General features: G+C 38.6%; 1 protein-coding gene across 1 annotated transcript; it reads right to left on the bottom strand.

Moving 5' to 3' along the window:
• Positions 1-69: 69 nt before the first annotated feature.
• On the bottom strand, positions 70-18725 carry LOC100845088 (protein OPAQUE1). Its single transcript, XM_010237739.3, has 38 exons — positions 18404-18725; positions 17454-17603; positions 16762-16907; positions 16516-16672; positions 16302-16360; positions 15933-16089; positions 13959-14108; positions 13685-13821; positions 13136-13282; positions 12966-13067; positions 12504-12561; positions 12284-12385; positions 11346-11383; positions 11129-11255; positions 10887-11060; positions 9948-10079; positions 9334-9443; positions 8185-8245; positions 7812-7989; positions 6825-7030; positions 6422-6541; positions 5431-5529; positions 4764-4985; positions 4262-4401; positions 3782-3869; positions 3631-3681; positions 3454-3540; positions 3152-3322; positions 2900-3052; positions 2351-2506; positions 2125-2262; positions 1934-2004; positions 1450-1549; positions 1178-1234; positions 1028-1084; positions 868-948; positions 703-785; positions 70-554 (listed from the first exon to the last, which is right to left on the bottom strand). Exons 1-38 carry the CDS (start codon positions 18521-18523, stop codon positions 434-436), a joined length of 4506 nt encoding a protein of 1501 aa, XP_010236041.1. The 5' UTR covers positions 18524-18725; the 3' UTR covers positions 70-433.
• Positions 18726-19453: the final 728 nt, after the last annotated feature.

The raw sequence follows: 19453 nt of genomic DNA on the forward strand, positions 1-19453 counted from the left end.
TTGATCCAACAGTGACTACAAACTGTTCGGCGAAAAGTAAATATCATTAGTAATACGGCAAGGGAGCTCTTTTGCGTTTACCAATTACCATCAACCCATCTGGTCACGAGTGCAGAACATGTTTTGCACCAAATAGAGTTTTGCCACATAAGTAATCAATTTTGGGCAACTGCCTTGCACTTTCTACAGTATTCTTTGTACATCACTGCGTAGCCAGGTCAGGTGGATACCCACGGCTGTAGCAACAATTGTTGCTCTGGAACACAGGCTACCCTATCACTTTCCCCCTTCAATCCGGAATCAATTCTGTTCTATAAACCTAACAAACAATAAAAGATCGCTGAAGGGTGGGTGTGACCCCGTAAAATCTGGGGATCAACGAATCTTCATAGAAACGCTAATTGCACCTTTCTAGTATTAGACAGGATGTGGATCATGATGCCTCCAGTAGAAACTGTGCTGATGGATATTGATGAAGAGATTCAGGAAGCTCCACACCTGCATACTCTATTGCAGGGATGGCCATGGATAAATCCTCGGTTGAAAATGGTATACTGCACCAAGCAAGTATCATGTATAAGTACACAATTGACAGTCTGTTAAGTATGCCCTGCACTAAGCAAACATGATGCACAACACCCAGTACTTTGAAAGCACTCTACCTACTGTGTTAAATACTAACTAGCAAAAAATTACGGGTACCTTAAGTCATCATCCAACAAAAAGGAATTTGATACGAGGTTCTGAGAATCTTTGTTGACCATCTCTCTCATTGCACCAACAACCTGTCAAATCATAACATCTTCAGAACAAAAGAACAAAATAGAAAAGAAAAAAAATGAAAGCTTATGATCTAAAAGTGCATACCTCGTTTGATATTCCCTGGGTATTGTATTTGTCATCCCAGTACATTGAGCATATCCTGTAGATTTGCCTAACACTCAAGGACTACATGCCAAAATGGGCTTGTTATAGTCTGTTGTAAATGATGGGTAACTGCAAAAATGTACAAGTCGTACAGTCTTACCGGGCAGAGATCTTGGCTGATCTCCTCAAGTGTCTTCTTCCGTTTTTGGTGTATAACCTACATTATGTAATTATTAGTGAGATATGTGCTGAGGCATAAAAGAAGTAACATAAACGAAAAAGGGAGAAGTCAGCTTCAACAAGCAATTACCAAAAATCCAACAGCTTGTCTGATATAATTAAGCTCATGCCAAGATGTTCCTGCAAACTAAAAGTAAAATGGATAATAAACTTGTGAAGCTGCAAACTGAAGAGAACAAACAAACAGATGTGAAGCATCATCCCAAGAATATTGTTTGTTTCTAAAACACTGAACATGAAACATGCAAGCATACATTGGACATGAAACAAGCTAAACCACATTATCATGGTTTCTCATAGCACTTACCAACCTAACAACCAGAATGCAGAATTGGCACTTACCTCCTCTGTGACATCAGTAATCCATTTCTCCAGCAATGATAGCCCAGCTTTCACATATTCCCCATTGGTGAATGTGCAACATTCACGCCGAAGAAGAAGACTGATGGAACAACAAAACTATTAGTATCATTCAGGAAGTGAAGTAGTATTTCATATATCTGAAGTTCTGAACCATACAAAGAAGTCCCTTTGGAATGTGCCAGTGTCCCATCGCCTACATTTTTTTAACAGGGATACCCTACAATTTTTAATCAAAAGAGTCCAATTTTCTAGTGACAGATAGGTCCTTTAGCAAACTCAGAATTGCCGCTACAGTGATCTATTTGCATAATGGGCATATCATCATTTATCGTCCATTGAAGATCAATGCTGTATGTTAAATTATATATTATATAAAGATATTTCCAGTAATTTATTCCAAAACATGCTTGCATTTTTCTTATACAGATACCAAGTATTTCCATTTCCAAGGAAGAGGAAGTACCTGTTGAAAAGTTGTATATTGATGAAAGAGAATAGCTGAGTGATAAGTTTACGTATAAAGAAGGATGGTACCTGCAACAGACACAGATAAGGTTACTAGAATCATTTGAACAAGGCCATCAAATCCTCTCTAATGAAGCTAGCAAAAGATTGTAGTTGCAGCAAATAAGGAGAACCAAATGAAAAGCTTACATAATTTTCACGTAAAGTATCCATAAGCAAGTTTAGAAATTTGACAATGTTGTCCCAATGGGAGTTTGGGGGCGGTTGAGCGCCAACCCCTGGCGATTTGGAAGCTTTTCCAGTTTGTGCACGTGTTGCTTTTGGAGCCTGCATGTAATTTTTCCGGAGGATACTAAATGATCCATTATCCAACGCATTTGTCTATAACCAAGTTTCAAAGGAGATGAAGGCATACCTGAATGCACACGCTAAGAAGAGGTGATATTTCCTTTTTGAGATTATCTCTGAGCTGCCCAAAGATCTTTTCAACACATGCAGTTAGCTGCTGTTTGAATAGTATGGCTGGGTACCGAGCATCCACTTGTGCCAGAGTATCACCGCGCCCTACAAGCTATGAAGGCAATCTCAGCGTCAGGGAGAAAGATACATAAAAAAATCAATTTTGCAGAGATTTGCGTAAAAATCACAAAGATTGACTAGGTTAGGAGTACCAAAATTCTCTATGTTTTTGGCTTTGTGTTTATACAGCGCTTATGTTTCCACGTATAATTTTAATAAAGCATACTGTTTGCTAATTATGTGTCCTATCTATGTTTAAGCATAATCCAAAATTGCTTCTACAGTACTGCAAAACTACAAACATGTCTATGAAATTTCTTTTCTTTTTTCCTTGGTTGATTTTTTTTATGTGAATATAGCATTCAGTACTAACAGGATTCTTCGGCATATACTGAATAGCATTCAGTACTAACAGGATAAATAGCTGACAAGCTCAGTTCCTTACTTGGGCCATCTTCCCACCAAGCCCTAAAGGTCCAGCAGAGCGGCGAGATGGTGTACCAAAAAATCCGTTTGACCTTAGATTCTTCTGTAGAAGGCATAGCAGTGCAGAGGTATTGGACAACCAATAAGGCAATCTACCATCAGATTCCTTTGCCTGGAATAGAAACAAAAATTAAAATCCAAATATTTGACTTCTACAAATGAAATGTGTGGTGCAAACAGCAAAACAAAAAAGGCTTCAAATGATCTCTACCTTGAGAACATCATTTATGGCTTCAATTACATGATCAAAAACAGCAGTCCTTTCGGATTCAAAAGCACGCCAGTGTAGAAGGCATTTATAGATGATGCATGCTGCAACTGGTTTGCCATCCTTGAACCCTAAATTTTCCTTTATGCATCTTAATAAGATTTCATGGTTTCCCTGAATAAAAAAATTACCATCATGCCAAAGAATCCTGAACAAACTATAAGCAATCTTATCTCCGAAGAAATGAACTGAACTCTAATATGAAGAGAAAAAAAATGACAGGTTAAGAAAAATGTTGAATTCACCTCATGCCTTTCAACAGGCAACCTTGTTCTCCTCGATCCAGTACTCTGTGGAATAGGAGACAGATATTTTGCTGGCGTTGGGCTTTCCTACAATTTCAATGTTGACACTTTCAAGCAGTTATACAAAATATATAGATCATTCCAGGTATCCAACTTGAATCAAAAGAACAAGCTTACAAATATACGCTTTTGCTCGCTGTTGCCGAGACCAATTGACGCAGAAAATTTCTGTATTCAGGCAAGAAGTCAGATCAAAGTGGTGGGAAGAAAATAGTTGTGCAGCGGTGAAAAAAAAATGAAAACTAGGAATGGGCAGAAAGGAAAGAACCTCAGATAATGTCTTGGGAGAAATGTTAAATGCCTTCTGCCTTAAAACATGGTTTTCATTTTCTAAGTTCGTAAGTTTCTCCTGTAGTCTGAATTAAGGAAGCCAGTAACAGTTAGATAGTAACAAATAGCAATAGAAATTAGAAAGAACAGGCAAAAACCATAGACCCGTGTATCATTCCAGCATCCTGCAGTTTCATATAATACTCTCCCCGTTCCTAAATATAAGATGTTCTAGCTTTGTTCTAAGTCGAACTTCTAAGAGTTTGACCAAGTTTATAGAAGAATCTACCAAAATCTACAGCTCTAAATTAGTTTTCATTAAATCCATCGAGATATATATTTTCATAGCATACTTATTTGATATTGTACATATTAATATATTTTTCTATAAACATGGTCAAACTTAAAGAAGTTTGAATTAGGACAAAGCTAGAACATCTTATATTTAGGAACTGAGGGAGTAGAAGGGAAAACATACTTGTCCAAATTTTGCTGGAGGTGGGTACATTTTCCCTCCACATCTTTCAGTTTCTCCATTGTATCATCACTACTTCTACGAGCTGTGCTTAGTTCATTTTCCAGTAACGTATTCTTCTTTGATAGTGATTCGACAATGTTCTGTGGAAGTAAAAGGTAAAGGTTTCAGTGAAAGTACTGATGAAGGGAAACACCAATAGTTCGGACGATGAATACATAGGCGATCAAACGGAAAAATTACAGCAGGCAGCATAAAAACCAGAGTAATTACATGAATAAGCCTTAAAAGAAACCATGATATGGCAAAAAGATTACGAGTCATGATCATGCACGTTGACTCCAAGGAGAACTACATCAGTTAGTAAAAGAAATCTGACATCAGAAAATTATATGTTCCATCCCAAAACATGAAGGGAAAGAAAAGGATACCAAAGAAGAAAAATGGATATGGGCCAAAACAAAATATATTCATCATAAAAATTTATCAGGAGAGAAAACTTCACCTTTAGATTAGAATTCTCCTTTTCTGTTTCTGCTTTCAGAATCTTGTTACTGCGCAACATAGCTATCTCTCTCAAAGAATCATCTAGCTGCCTCTGGAGCAGCAGATTTTTGTCATGTTCACTTCGGGCAGATGATTTAGCCTCGGCACATTCCGCACTTAATGTTTCTATTATTTTTTCACGCTTTGATATTTCCACCAACTTTGTTTCCTCACCAGTAGCCTACATTAGAAAGTCCACGCATCAAAGAGCAAAAAGCACTGTCATCAGATATAGAATAAAGGAAAATTTGGAATCCAGTATGCTGCCACACCTGATTGTTCTATTATCTTCATAGAACATAAGGTGCAGGATAAAATTGTAGGAATATTCAAAACAGAACCAAGTGTGAGGGGTGAGAAAATCACACAAAATTGAAATGGAATGTAAAAGTATTTTATAATGCTAATAGCCCTGCATTTCAGTAACTACATGTCTAACTTAACTATTTCGCAGACAACCTGGAATTGTTTAAATTTCAAGTTATGTTATAAATAACTTCTGGAGAAAAGTAGCAAATACCAAATTACTGGCTAAAATTCAATGTGCTACTGACAGGTACGAGCACAAGTGCATAAAGGAATCACAACAGAAAATAGAAGCAAAAATAGTAGAAGGAAAAACCTACCCGCATTCTCCTTTCCAGCGTAAGTCTTAAAGTAAGATCATCCAACTGTTTCTCAAGTTTATTCTTTGCATCCCGTAGTGCACCAGCCTCATTTGCAGCCTACAAAATCAATCATGCCATAAGAAATACTCCCGCTACACACCAATAAAACAAGAAGTAATACAGGTCAGAAAGCATGAACAATGATATTGACAGAAGAGATCAGAGATAATATTATACTCCCTCGTCTCAATACATCACATATTAGGTTTTGTTAAGACAAGGCTTTGACCAAGAATTACTTTGTTAATATGTTGTTTTTATGACATGAAATTTTTATCACTAGATTCGTCTTCAAAAGTACTACTAATAACTATGGTTTCGTATCATATAAACAACATATTAGTGAAGTATTCTTGGTAAAAGCCTTGTCTTGACGTAACCTGATTCCGCATGTATTGAGAAAAGGAGGTAGTATAAGGATGCTTTCCTTTCAACTAGATATGATTGCTAGGGTCGACACTATATAAAGGAGACCAGGCACATCCTTTATTATTAAGTATTGGATTAATCGAAGAAGCTCTAGCATCTCCCCTCCCTTCTCTCCCTCTCATTCCCAGTGACACAGCCAAATGACCCTCGCTTCTTAAACTCTCACTGAGTGTAGAAGTTCACAAAGAAACATGGATGGAGGAAGAACGAAGTGTTGTTGGATTGGGTGTTCAGATGACCCTGTTTGGAATTTACTTGGCCACCAAGATCTTAGTCGTGCCTAATTTAGACTCAACCTTACTGCTGCATGCCACATCACTGATGGGTGGCTTATCCTAAAGTGGACAACAAGAACAAAGGAAATGAAGCAATGTTTCTTCAAGGGAACCAGTGTTCTAAGTAAAAACAAATATAGCTAATTCAGGTACTAGCCAATCATTGTCAGATTTCAGCACAGTTAGAAGCATGCTGATTGATTTACTACATAAAGAAATTGCAAAATTGCAATAAAACAAATTACCATTCTGAGTTTCCTTAGCTCCCTTCTTGCAAGTTTTTGTCTCCAAGCACACTGAATTGCTATACTGGCTTGCCTGTAATGCTGGAAAAGCATGACGGCCTTCCGTTTTCGCCATAAGGACTACAATGTGCCAAAAAACTAATTTAGACCTTCAACAATATAACCTCCAGCATCTTCCTAATACCCGAATCAATCTAGAGCTACATGGCCAAAAAGTGTCATGCTTATGACATGCACAAGACTTTACAAGTTAAAATTTAAACTAACTGCTTGCTATCATGGACAATTTGTTTGCATATAACCTAAAGTATCATGCACTGAAATGATGTACTTGGTTTAAGTTGGCTCGATTTCTGTAAAACTGAGAGAGAGAGAGAGAGAGAGAGAGACGACAAAGGTGTACCTGTATCACTAAAGCAGCCTTCTGCTCTCTCATGGCTGAGAAATAGAGGCGAGCAATAAACCCTCGAATACAAGATTGAATAAGCAGAGATGCTGAACATGCTTGCTGGTAATTTCGTCGTAACAACAACCTTCTTACATACTTCTGAATTGTTATAGCAGCCGCTGTTTCTCTTCTGATCATATACATCTTTCTTGCTAAACAGCCTGCAGATCATTCCGAATTAGCAACCAGCATGTGCAAGCAATTAACAAGATTATACAGTTAATGGAGAATGGTTAGAAAACTACTGGACAAGATCTGTAATTTGTAGGGCATGAACATATCAGGAACAAGAGTATGGAGTATACAACAACAGAAAGAAAGTTACCAAGTACCAGCAAACAATACTACGTCCAGTCAATGATCACAACGCACAAAGATTTAACACTGGCAACTACCAAGCATGCATTCAAGGTTTGATATTTCAGGGCATATTTCTTCACAAAGCGTCCATTCACATGAAATTGTATACGTCTAATCAGTAATCAGGGCCATTTTGCATAGGAATCAATATATCTTTTAGTTGTTCTAGACTCAAAAGTCTGACTGCGCACAACATACTCCCTCCATTCAGAATAAATAGTAATTTAGGCATCTATTTTGCTCAAAAATACATGTTCTACACTTCCAAGAAGAACATTTCACACGATTTCCTGCTGTATCCCTGCCCTTCTAAGTAATTAAGTATCATTGGCATTGCACAATTATCAACTCAAGTTATTAATTCCCTAGGCAAACCAACTGCCCTGTATTGGCTGCTTTTGCGGTGCATGCTCATCCATGTAGTATGGCAGCAAGCCAGAGAGAAATAGCATATAGCATGGTTCATCCCAAGAATTAAAGAGAGTTAGGGTAGTCATTATGCTTGTGCATAAACCAAAACGGCATGTAAATATTAACAGGGGAGTAATAAATAAACAAACGTGATTGAGGAAACTTGTTTACCTCTACAAAATGCTTGTATTGAAATTGAAGCCTTCTTCGTTTTCACAAACTCTTTGCGAGCAACAAATGTTCTGAAACGACCTTGAATATGACGTGCGGCATTGTCCAAAACCTCAGCACGACGCACATCTAATATCGCAATTTGACCAGCTCTAAGAAAAACCTTAGCTCTACCAAGCTATCAGGTAAACAGCGGTGTCAAACAAATATTCTCACTTCTCTCAACTAAAGCCGGTTGAGTGGTAAACTATCAATTGATACTTCAAAAAAGAATGGAATGCTACTGTGTTGAAAAATTGGAAGTGCATGCACAAAGAACTGCTGTTTTTTCAAGAATTAGAAGTGCAGGTAAACTAGCAGCCAAGAAGATTACTTGAAAATTGTCAAGCTTCATCTTTTCAAGAATTGCCTCTGTCAATGCCCTTTCATCGTAACTGCATAAGTAATCACAATATTAAATAGGGTACACATAAAAAAATGACTAATGTTTGAAAAAAAGAACTGATGAACTCTCAACTTTTTTCACACGGCTTCGCATAAACTACTGAAATTTGTGAATGAAGCCATTTTACAGGATGAGGCAGTTTGGACAGCAAAGTTGGCAATTTAGAATGAACAAGCAAATGAGCATCGTGCCAACCATTTGAGATGGCATGGAGTGTTAAGTCAATACAGACGTATCGGTACATACTACATACCCATTCATAGTATATCAAGACAGCAATAACTTACTCCACAATCAGCTGTAGCAGATAAGGGCATATTGTAATCACCGTAGCACCACGAATGGTTCAGATGCCACACACAAACCAGTTGTCACTACAAATTACTACCACCGATTCAAAATAAGTGTCACAGTTTTGACCCAGGCTTATTTTGGATCGGAGGGAGTACTTCATATGGAACATGGGAATCTATACAAATAGCCCAACAGCTCGATATTCCTCAAAGTAAAATTACATCAAACTCAACACAGGGCACCAAGAGTCTGTCCGAACTAAAGAATTGGTTATAAGACGTATAATGTTTCCTAAAATGGCCCATCAGATGTTTTGTATTCCCTCCATTCCTAAAAATAAGGCATATAATGTTTCCTTTGACCGACCCTTTGACCGAGAATTAGTCTATTAATATATATTTTTTGTGAAATGAAATTGATATCATTGCGCTTGTATTCAAAAGTACTCCCTCCGATCCATAAAAAGTGTCGCCAATTTTGTACTAAGTTAGTACAAATTTTATACTAAGTGGGCGACAGTTTTTATGGATCGGAGGGAGTACTTGTTTATGATCATGATTTGTATCACATAAGTCACACGTTGACGGGGTAATCCTTGGTCAAAGGAAACAAAATACGCCTTACTTTTTAGGAACAGAGGGAGTACTTGTGATTAAGATCACCAGCCCCGTGCACACAAAATACAGAAGTTGTATAGTTTATAAAGCAGTGCAGCCAAATGACATATTGTGAACCGAAAAAAATTGAAACCAAAACAAGTTGCATAGTGCATAAATTCTGTACCTTCCCAGTATCAACTCAGGAACCAGGACACCAAACCGATCGACAAATTCAGCATATGACCTCCTGGTAGGATAGCCAGCAAGACTAATGCGAACGGCCTCTAAAACACCCTGCGCCACCACGAAATTACAATTGTAAGGAAAAAAATCAGGAGTAAATCATGCAGGTGTCAACATATGGAAGTAAAAAGGCATCATGTAAGTAATTGTATGATATATTGCTTGAGATTGTGTTGCAAGCATAACCAATGAAGGACAAATAATATAGCCCATCTTTTAAGTGATCGCATGAATGCGGTCCCAGTTAATTCTCGAACTTGCTTCAGATAGTAGGCCTACTCAAGTCACGTGCAGGTTTCTAAAGAACAATATGTTACCAGCCCAACCAACGAATTGGTCAAAAGTCGGCATAGCATGCCATAAGCTTGATACATCTATTGCAAAAAGGTTTGATTTCAAGCAGAATCAATCAGCATTAAGTCAGGCGACAGGCTGCAATTGAATTTTTATATTTTTTTGGATTGAAAACAACATTTCTATATGAGAAGGGAATATGTGCTGACGACAAAAGAGATCAGAAAGTAACACACTGTTGCATAAGAAGAAAGTTCTTACTCCACAACGCAGTTGGTGCAAGACGCTTTGATTTTCAAAAAGCTGAGGTCGATTAACAGAGTTAGGCTTCACACAGCGTACATAGTGAGGTTCTGTCGAGCTCAAGGTCTCCATCAGGGCTTGAAGTTGTTGCTATATAAGAAAAGAAATACATGGGCAGTCAGAAGAGTCAGGATATTGTAGCTTTAAATATATCCAAACCATGCATAAGAAATGACAAGATACTAAATTAGCTTCTCAGTGGTAGGCATGATCTAGTAGTAAAATGAATTAAAAAATAGCTAAGCTAGCATAATCATGACTCAACTGCATTTGGTGCAACTGCAGAGGAACTTCAAAGAAAAATAAGATCTCCAAAAATGATCAAAACACTGAAGTGCCAGATATAAGCATGGGCAGACAAGTTCTTTTAATCTAACTAGCTAGTAACAATATATGCAGAAAACTCATGTTATGACTGTCAGTAGGGAATAAAATATCTTATCTTACACCACTATCTGCTTTAACCATAAAGGTTATTGCATATCTCCAGAACTCTGGAAGTAACATGCCAGATGGTTAAGAATTACAGCGTCAGATATCTTCTGCAGTTTTTTACCTCTTCTTTTTGCGAAAGTGCAAAAGATTTGTGTCTCAATGTATTGGATACAGAGAATGTAAGAAAAGAGAAGGCGAAGTAAAGCACAAGGTGCACTAAGTGCACATCCCGGCCTCCAGGGAGACAAATCCCCAGGCCTGAAGCCCCAGCCTTAACCCAAGGGCGTGCCTCATCCCTGATGAGTTCTTTTACTTTGGCCACGTTATAAATAAAGTAGTGAGCGCGGCCTTTCCGCAGCATGTGAATTGAAAAGGCACAGCAACCAAATGAAAAAACTCATGGCAGATGTGCATATTACAAAGACCAGAAGTAAATAGAATCAATGAACTTTGTATTGATACCTTAAATCGAGAAGCCACTGATGAGAATTTGTATGATGATCTTAATGACTCTTCCGGCAAAGAAGTAAAAAGTCCAGAAACAAATGGACATCTTGAAGACGATAAAAGATTGCAGTGCTCTGCAACAATATAATCCCGGTTCTTCTCCAGGAAAGAATCTGTTTGATACGTCACCTGCAAAAGGTAGATTCTATCATAGTCAATACATGAAAATTATTTAAATAACCTGTTTACTGACTGACCTTCCCAGCATAGTGAGAGATAGTAAAATCTGTTTCTGAGAACTTGGTCTTCTCGAGCCTTGGGTGGGAAGAGAAGTTTCTGAACATCTTTGTTGCGAAGGTTACATGAGTAGATTTTGGAAACATACTGCAAAATGAACACATGATAGCTCAGAAAAGGAACGTTTTTAAAGTAAAGAACAGTTATTTTCCAGGAGAAGTAAAACAAAGTGTTTACCAAGCCTCATCCAGCAGAGCGATAATGCCAATAGGTTTCTGTTTAGAGGATATGCAACAGAATTAGTCTTGCACTAACATGTAATCCAGCAAGGGGTAGAAAGATAGCAAAAGAGCATTTGATGCATCCCAAATATACATCGTTGATGGCCAGATGATGCAACAAGGAAATACCTAGCATAAGCATGCACAACTCCCGAGCAAAATGTGCGTAATCTTTAAACATTAGAAAACTTAGTATTTGCTACCTGCACCTAACATTATTGATAGCTATTAACATATTTAAACACCTCGTACGAAACAGCAGCATGCCAGTAACCCACAGTTAAATCATGAATTGCTGTGAACAAGTGTTGCGTGATAGATTGATGATTATTTGCAGCACTACAAGCGATGGCAGGTGGTGACGAGAACAGTTGATGTCAGATCAACGCTTGAGATCAGCAAACTATCAAGACTAAACATTAGGAGAGTGGGAGTGAGACCGACAAGGGAGTAGCCCCCGGTGGTTTTCAAGTTTTTCCGTTATATAAATTAGGGGCACCATGCAGAGGCTAGGCCTCGAAGACAGGTGGGCGACAAGCACGCTCATGCTGCTAGCGAACCTACCAATGCTCGGTTCTCCAACACCATGAGTGCAGTGATGCTCAAGGCATAAGAGCAGTAACAGATTCCAGCATTGATGGCACAAATAGACAATTATAACACCAGCTCAATACTTGACTTAGTAACTTGTAAAAGGGGCATTCAATCCAAGTGTAAACCACTAAACGCAAGATAACAATCTAACCACTTCAAAACGAGATACGGAAACAAAGTACAACAAAATAAGGAATCTCACATATTGACAGCACTAAATCAAAATACAAAGCGTAGATTGATAAACAAACCACTCGTTATTAAACTAAATAATAATAATAATAAAGACAATAAAACGACCTTTTCGATCAAATCCAACATATCTTGATTATCAATGAATTCAATGTAGCTCCAATTAATTTTCTCGCTTTTGTACTCCTCCTGTTCCATCTTGAATACATGCTGAGGGAACACATTTGTAGCACTCAATGTTAACAAAAGCAAGTGAATTAAGCATGCAACAGCAATGTGTTACCATCTATGAAAGAAACGTTGCACTACATCTGACAGGAGAACATACCTCGTTAAAATGTTGCTGAAGCTTTTCGTTGGCAAAGTTTATGCAAAATTGCTCAAAGCTTCAGAGATTAAAAAAAGAATACCATTAAGAACCAGAAATCAGGGCATAATAAAAAAATTGAATGTGATAGCTGGTAGCTAATTATTGCATGATCTTATCAACATTTTCCACAATAGATAGTAATAATATGTGCAAAACACAGAATAGCTTAGTACATACACAGATATGCAATACAAACCAATAAAATAGTTCCACAAAAAGATCAATAACTGCATGAGAACAGTTTTAAATACACATAAAATGACAAACTCTAAAAAATGCTTAAAATAAACAGTTAACATGGTCCTCTTGCTGCAAATAGCACAACGAGTTAGCAAAAAGAATTTAAAGATACTTTGATTTAAAGTCTATATCAGCTCCGAGAGAGAGAGAGAGAGAGAGAGAGAGAGTGTATTTAGAGACCTGTTGTTTTTGAAGCTTTCAAAGCCATAGATATCTAAAACACCAATTTGTGCTTTTGAATCAACATCTTGCCCAATTGACTTGTTAATGTTCTCAACAAGCCTGAAATGTTAAAAGGTGTTACCATGTACAAGCATACGAACCTTATAAAACAAGGCAAGAGAGAGTACCAGTCAAATAACTTCGCATATACAGTCTTTGCCAGAGTATCACGATTAGCTGCTGCTGCTGCACAGTCTAATGCTTTTATGATTATTCCTTCATTAGTATGTATAGACCGGCTACATAAAGATGCAACCAACACGTCTGGATCACACCTAATTCACATAGCAAAGTAAAACTATGAGCAACAATTTTGATTAAGAAAGGTAGTTTAATATTGTAAACTTCACTGATTACAGTTCAGTCTTAACCAAAGGTTATTTGTTATGCATGGTTTTATAATAAGATTCAATTGCTAATATCCATAGATACATACAACAAGTATTATGGCCTTGGAAATCGAAGTTCTGATTATTGTTGTAGCTTCTTCCATGCATATTTGGAAATTCACTAATGTAGGGAACAAAGTGTATCATTTACTCATCAGCAACAACAGCCGGGAAAATTAATCATACATTAGTAACCTCAACGACCAGGTTAAACAGTGAAAGAACTTATGACTCAATTACAGATGAGGATTGTGAAAACAATAAATGTGGCCGCAATCAAATTCATACATGAGTAGCTTAGCTGTCATTTGGAGGTGAAAATTTGATGTTGAATCCTTAATTATCGACGAATCAGGTTCCTTTCCCGGAGAAAACTCAATATTGCCAAGATGGAGAATGGCTGCCAATGTCCGAAATATAGCATCCTGAATAAAGCATAACGTGCACATTATTTCTTGCAGAAAAAAAGAGAGCTATGCACCACACCTACTGTATGGAAAGATTTTCTGTAAATGTTCTATTTCCTAATAACATCTGAGTATATACACATCCTGTTAGAAACCTGATCTTTTGTGCTGATACCAACAATATCCATCGCCCTTTTTGTCTTCCAGTACTCATCTTCGTTATTTATCCCTTCCAATTCATATGTCTTGCTTTGATTTAAGTAATGGAAAGTGCTTGCGTGCCCAAGCTTGTATAACTCGGCATCCTTCAGAAACAATGCACAATCAAAATTAACCTTCATGTTGCATGGCACCAACATATATATCGAACAGAAAAAAATGATCAGTTCATATTTAATATACACAAGATTTAGATTGCCATGCCTTCCATCCTTAAAATCAGGCATATTTTAGGAGAACGTATCAGGTGAAAATCTCTGTTCAGCTAAAACTTTCAATCCTAGCCATTAGATCGCAAATAAATGGATCAGGTGAAACCTCTAACCACTTAAATATATTTTATGAGAAAAAAACTAGATCTCTAATCACGAGTCCCTCCTTGTAGGGGGAAGGGGGGGGGGTTGATAAAATAAGTTTAAGTGATTAGAGGTTCAACTTTTCATCTGATCCGTTTATTTGAGATCTAATGGCTAGGATTGGAAGTTTTCACTAAATAGAGGTTTTCACCTGATATGTCACCTTGTTTTAGAATGCATACAATGGAACTTATTGAACAGTGGCCGATAATATACTATGAAAGGAACTTAGATCAGCACATGCAGTAACATTAGCAGATACGTCATTAGGCGTATTTACCATGAGAATTGATACCCACGATTCTGCATGAACTACTTTTTGAGAAAGAGGATTATGAGAATAGCATCTTGCATATCTCTAGCATTGATCCTTCTCTTCAGCTGATAAACTCCCTCCGACCGGTATTACTTGTCTTAAATTTGCCCAAATACGGATGTATCTATGTGTAAAAAGCGTCTATATACATGTAATATTTCGACAAGTAATTTCGGCCGGAGGGAGTAGTTCATGGTAAAGTTTTGGTATTTAGTTATTTACTTCACATTTGAAGGAAATGCTGAAGCTCACACAAAAAGAACATCCAATCCAAACAGGCCCGTAGGGACAACAGAAGTTAGGTCACACCAATAGCCCAAAAAGCAGAGTATTAATATCCCGACAATTACTGGTTCATCGGTTTAACCGCTGGTTCAAAACAGGTTTAAATATCATATTTAATTGATTGATACACCTTGGATACTTCTTAACCCACCAAAAGTCACAAAGCTTTGTTGCTGTGAATTTGGCTAGTGGTACCATAGTTTTAAAAATAGTCTGGTGAGTGAACTGGTGAAGTGGTATGTTTACTGGTTCGTCGGTCTACCCGCCGGTTCAATACGGGCGAAAACTATCGATAGTTCATTGATTTCCAAGGCAGTAAGGACTTTGGAGGAATTTCAGCTTCATATCCTCCAGAAAACACACGTAATAGCAGTTATACTTGGGGAGTTGGTCACAAATAGAATGCAGCCCAGTTGGTATTGGACCTCCTGCGCACTTACGGGAGGGTGGGGTAGGCCCCGAGTTCGATCCTTGCCTACAGCTACTTGCCTGCTCATATGTAGTTTTTCTTTTTGTAAAACGATTAATCGTTTTTTTTTGTCGAACCGCCGCTTTTGTTCGGTTTTTCAAAAAGTGGTATGTACTTTATACATATTAGGCAACATTTTACAATTCAATAGAGATACCAAATGGTTGCGAGAACACTCTTGTAATAGAAATGCATGTCACCGTAAGTACATACTAATTCATTAAACCAATAAATTGTGAAACAGGGAAATGTAGAGATGTCATTTGCAAAGGAGCATGATTGTATAAGTCAAACCATGCCCTTCAATAATTACTGTGGGCTTTAATAACTTCACAGAAAAATCCAAAACCATGCTGCACAGTTTTTTTTACAGGGAAAACAGCAGGAGACCATGCTACACGGTCAGAAGTGAACAATCATATAATGTACACAAGTCACAAAGATATAATTGAACAAACCGCAATAGTTGGTACAGAGTGCACACCTTCCCTGAAGCACATAGTTGATAAAAGCAATGAAAATTCCTTTCAGGGTCTGTAATTTGCACAACACGAGATCTTTCCAGAAGATAGGTCCTAATTGCAGCTCCAGATATTCTACCATTCCGATCAAACTGAATCTCGACAAATTTTCCAAACCGGCTGCAACCAAGAAAGAATGATAAGTTGAAATTAGATAAAGAAAGATCAAAATGGTTGAGTTCTACGAACTAGTAAAGCTATTGCATATTTTGAAGGGGAAAAAGGTATATATCTTATGGATTGCCATTTGCCAATCAGCGATATTATCTAAGTTAAGAACATGTCTGAACGGAATTGGTCCGACATTAAGCGTTGCAAAAGTGAAACCTCACCTTGAGTTGTCATTCCTAACTGTTTTCGCATTGCCAAATGCCTCCAATAGAGGGTTAGACTGGAGGGAAACAAATGAAAACATTATAAGATATGCCTTATATGGGTAGCACTGAGAAATCAAATATTTCACAAAAAAACAATAATGGTATGGATCAATGTGAAGACCATTAGTTTCCAGAAATTACACTGGACAAAATGTGTGGTAAAACTTACTTCGAGAACCTGTTGCTCAACTGATCGATCATCAAGAACAGCTCTGCCACCAACATATGTAAGATACTGCATGATAAGCTTTGTTGTTTCAGTCTTCCCAGCACCACTTTCACCACTAACTAAGATTGACTGGCTCCGAGAATCATTCACCATAGCCCTACATTAACTTTAAATGTCAACAAACAAGCAGTATATATACAAACAGGGAAACAGGGCCTCACAATTGAATCAAAATGTAGCACCTACCTGTATGATGCGTCAGCTACAGCAAAAACATGTGGACTCAACTCCCCTAATCGCACACCCTTATATTGCTCCATCATGTACTCATTGTACAGGTGAGGTAGCCTTGTGAAAGGATTAACGGCGATCAAGATGCTTCCAGTGTATGTCTGTCAAAAAGGACAGGTGGAAAAGCTGTCATACAAAGTAGCCCATAACCATTGGCGGAGCCAGACAATTAGTAGAGCCTGGGCAAAATATATGTCAGTTGTTCTAAACTAAAATTTGCCCATAAATTTTTCTAACTTTATTATCCTGCTTACGTTAATTAGAAGAACTTTAATTAGGGGAGCCTGGGCAACCACCCGGGGTGGCCGGGCGGTGCCTCTGCCCATGCCTATAACTCATTAAATGAGTAGGAAAACAAAAATGCACGCATTTGTGCCAACAGTTCCGTGCTTCACATATTTCCATATATAATTACATGGTAGTTATACATGAAAAGGTCTTAAACAGTAGCATGATTAGATAAAATTGAGTTGCACCTAACACACCATTGAAATGAGCTTCAGGATGTTGTTTTAAAAGTGACAAATTGTTTTGACAAACCTTATGTTTTTAATACTGCATAAATTTCAGTTTTAGTTTGGACGGAGTTAGCAGGCACCAAGTTACGTAAGCCTTCCATACAAGAACATTGCTGGTGAACCACTTACATATATCTCATTCAATGCATATCTTCTCTTCAAATTGTACAGAACACCTGGTTCATTAAGATAGGTCAGTTTGGTCATGTCATCGACATGCCCCCCACCGAGATCCTCATCTGTGTTCCTAGGTAGCAATTTTTCAGGCAAAACTGTAATCTAAGAACAAAGAGAAAGGACAAATTAAATTTCCATCAGTGAACAAAACAAGGTATTTGTAAAATTGCTAGACAAGAAGACAGATCTCCGAGTGCTTTTTGAATACCATTAGTTATGCTGGGCAGGAAATCCAGATATAAACCAAAATCGACAACATAATAAATTGCTTCATCATAATCTATGGGTGGAGTGGAATGGACTCAAATTCCAACCAAGTCTAAGTCCTAAACAGCTCAAAAGGCGTAAACAAAATGTACTTTTATTGAAGCTTGGAGCTATTTCTACAGTACTACAAGCCAGGCAAGTAATGCCTACAGAATTTAAGTCTAAACAGTCAATGATTCCAATTTTAGATCGAATTAACACCACGAGTACAAAGGACCAGTGCACTTTCAGAACCCAGTAGACAGATGTACCGAAAAAGTGACGGATTCAAATTAAATAGCAACTAGCACTACTTCCGCCATTTCGAATTGACTTATCCTAGCAAGAGCAATTTACACAGTAACAACTCGAGACAATTTCAAATTAATAATAATAAAGATAAATAAAAAAATGGACAACCTAGTAAACTAATAATAAAATGTGATCAAACCAACACCAGAGCAGAAATGACAAAACCACTCTCCCCAAACTCAAATCCAACACGAGGCAAGCCAACCCCAGATGACATGTCTTCACATCCCGTAAGCCACGCTCGCATCCGCGAAAAATACCAAACGGCACATACAACGCAAACTTAAACCGCACGGAACGGAATGGAGCGACAGCGACAGAGGAGGACGGATTGCACGCAGCACCTTCTTCCGCTGGCTCGTCAGCACGAGGACGGCGCGGTCCTTCACCTCCACCACCTCCGCCTCCACCCACCCCTCCCCCTTCTCCTCCACCCAGACCTTGGACCCCCTCCGGTAGCTCATCCCGCCGAAACCCTAACCCCTGGCGCCTCCCAACCCTAGAGCCTGGCCTCGCAATCCGGCGGCGGCGGTGGCGGCGAGCACGAGGGGCGCGGGCGGTGGGGCGGGCGGGTTCGGGCGGCGAGCGGGAGCGGTGTGCCTTATCGGAGCCCCGCGACAAACTAGAACGCCGCTGGGCAGAGTCGTGGACTCATGGCGAAATTTTGGCTCTGGCTTGGCGCTTCTTCTCTCGACCGCTTTCTTTTTAGTGGCCGGAATATAAACTCGCAGGACAGGAACTGAAATGCTGAGGAGTGCGGGGTGGTCGCTGCAAATGCTCCCCACGGAGGGGCCAACGGGATTTGAACGGTCCGAGGGGCGGGGGGGCGTCATTTCCGCGTGCGTGGCAGGTGCTGGGCCCACTCGCGTTCAAGGCGGTAGGCTGGTGGTGGGGCCTCGGCGTTCAAGGAATTGTCTGGGGCCCGTCGGGACGCATGATCTGTTATTCAAATCGTCCGATCTGGCCGATTTAAAACTTTACATTTTGAATGGGTGGCTTTTGTTAGATAGGCCCCTAAGTTTTTCTGTATGTGCTAAAGGGTAGATGCGGTAAGAATAATGGTTTTTACGAAGGAATTGTGTGTGTATCGTGCAAAATTGCTTGACTCGAGTTAGGATTTCAGTTTCATCACTGTGGATCCGGACAAAGACAGAGCGAGTAGCCGAGTAGGTTCCAACATTTATCTCTTTAATAATAAGTTAGGGAAAAATTAATAGGCAAAGTATTGTTCTTTATCTCTACTATTTATGAAGACACCAACATTTTCTTTTATAAAGCCACCTCACAAAACGTGCACGCACCATTTTTACCTCACACTTAGGGCCCACTAAAACTAATCAACTAACATCGGTTTGTTGTTTCGTCAATTGTGTTCGTTTAGCGATTAATTACAA

The sequence above is a fragment of the Brachypodium distachyon genome, chromosome 3 (genome assembly GCF_000005505.3).
Source record: "Brachypodium distachyon strain Bd21 chromosome 3, Brachypodium_distachyon_v3.0, whole genome shotgun sequence".
Classification (NCBI taxonomy): Eukaryota; Viridiplantae; Streptophyta; class Magnoliopsida; order Poales; family Poaceae; genus Brachypodium; species Brachypodium distachyon.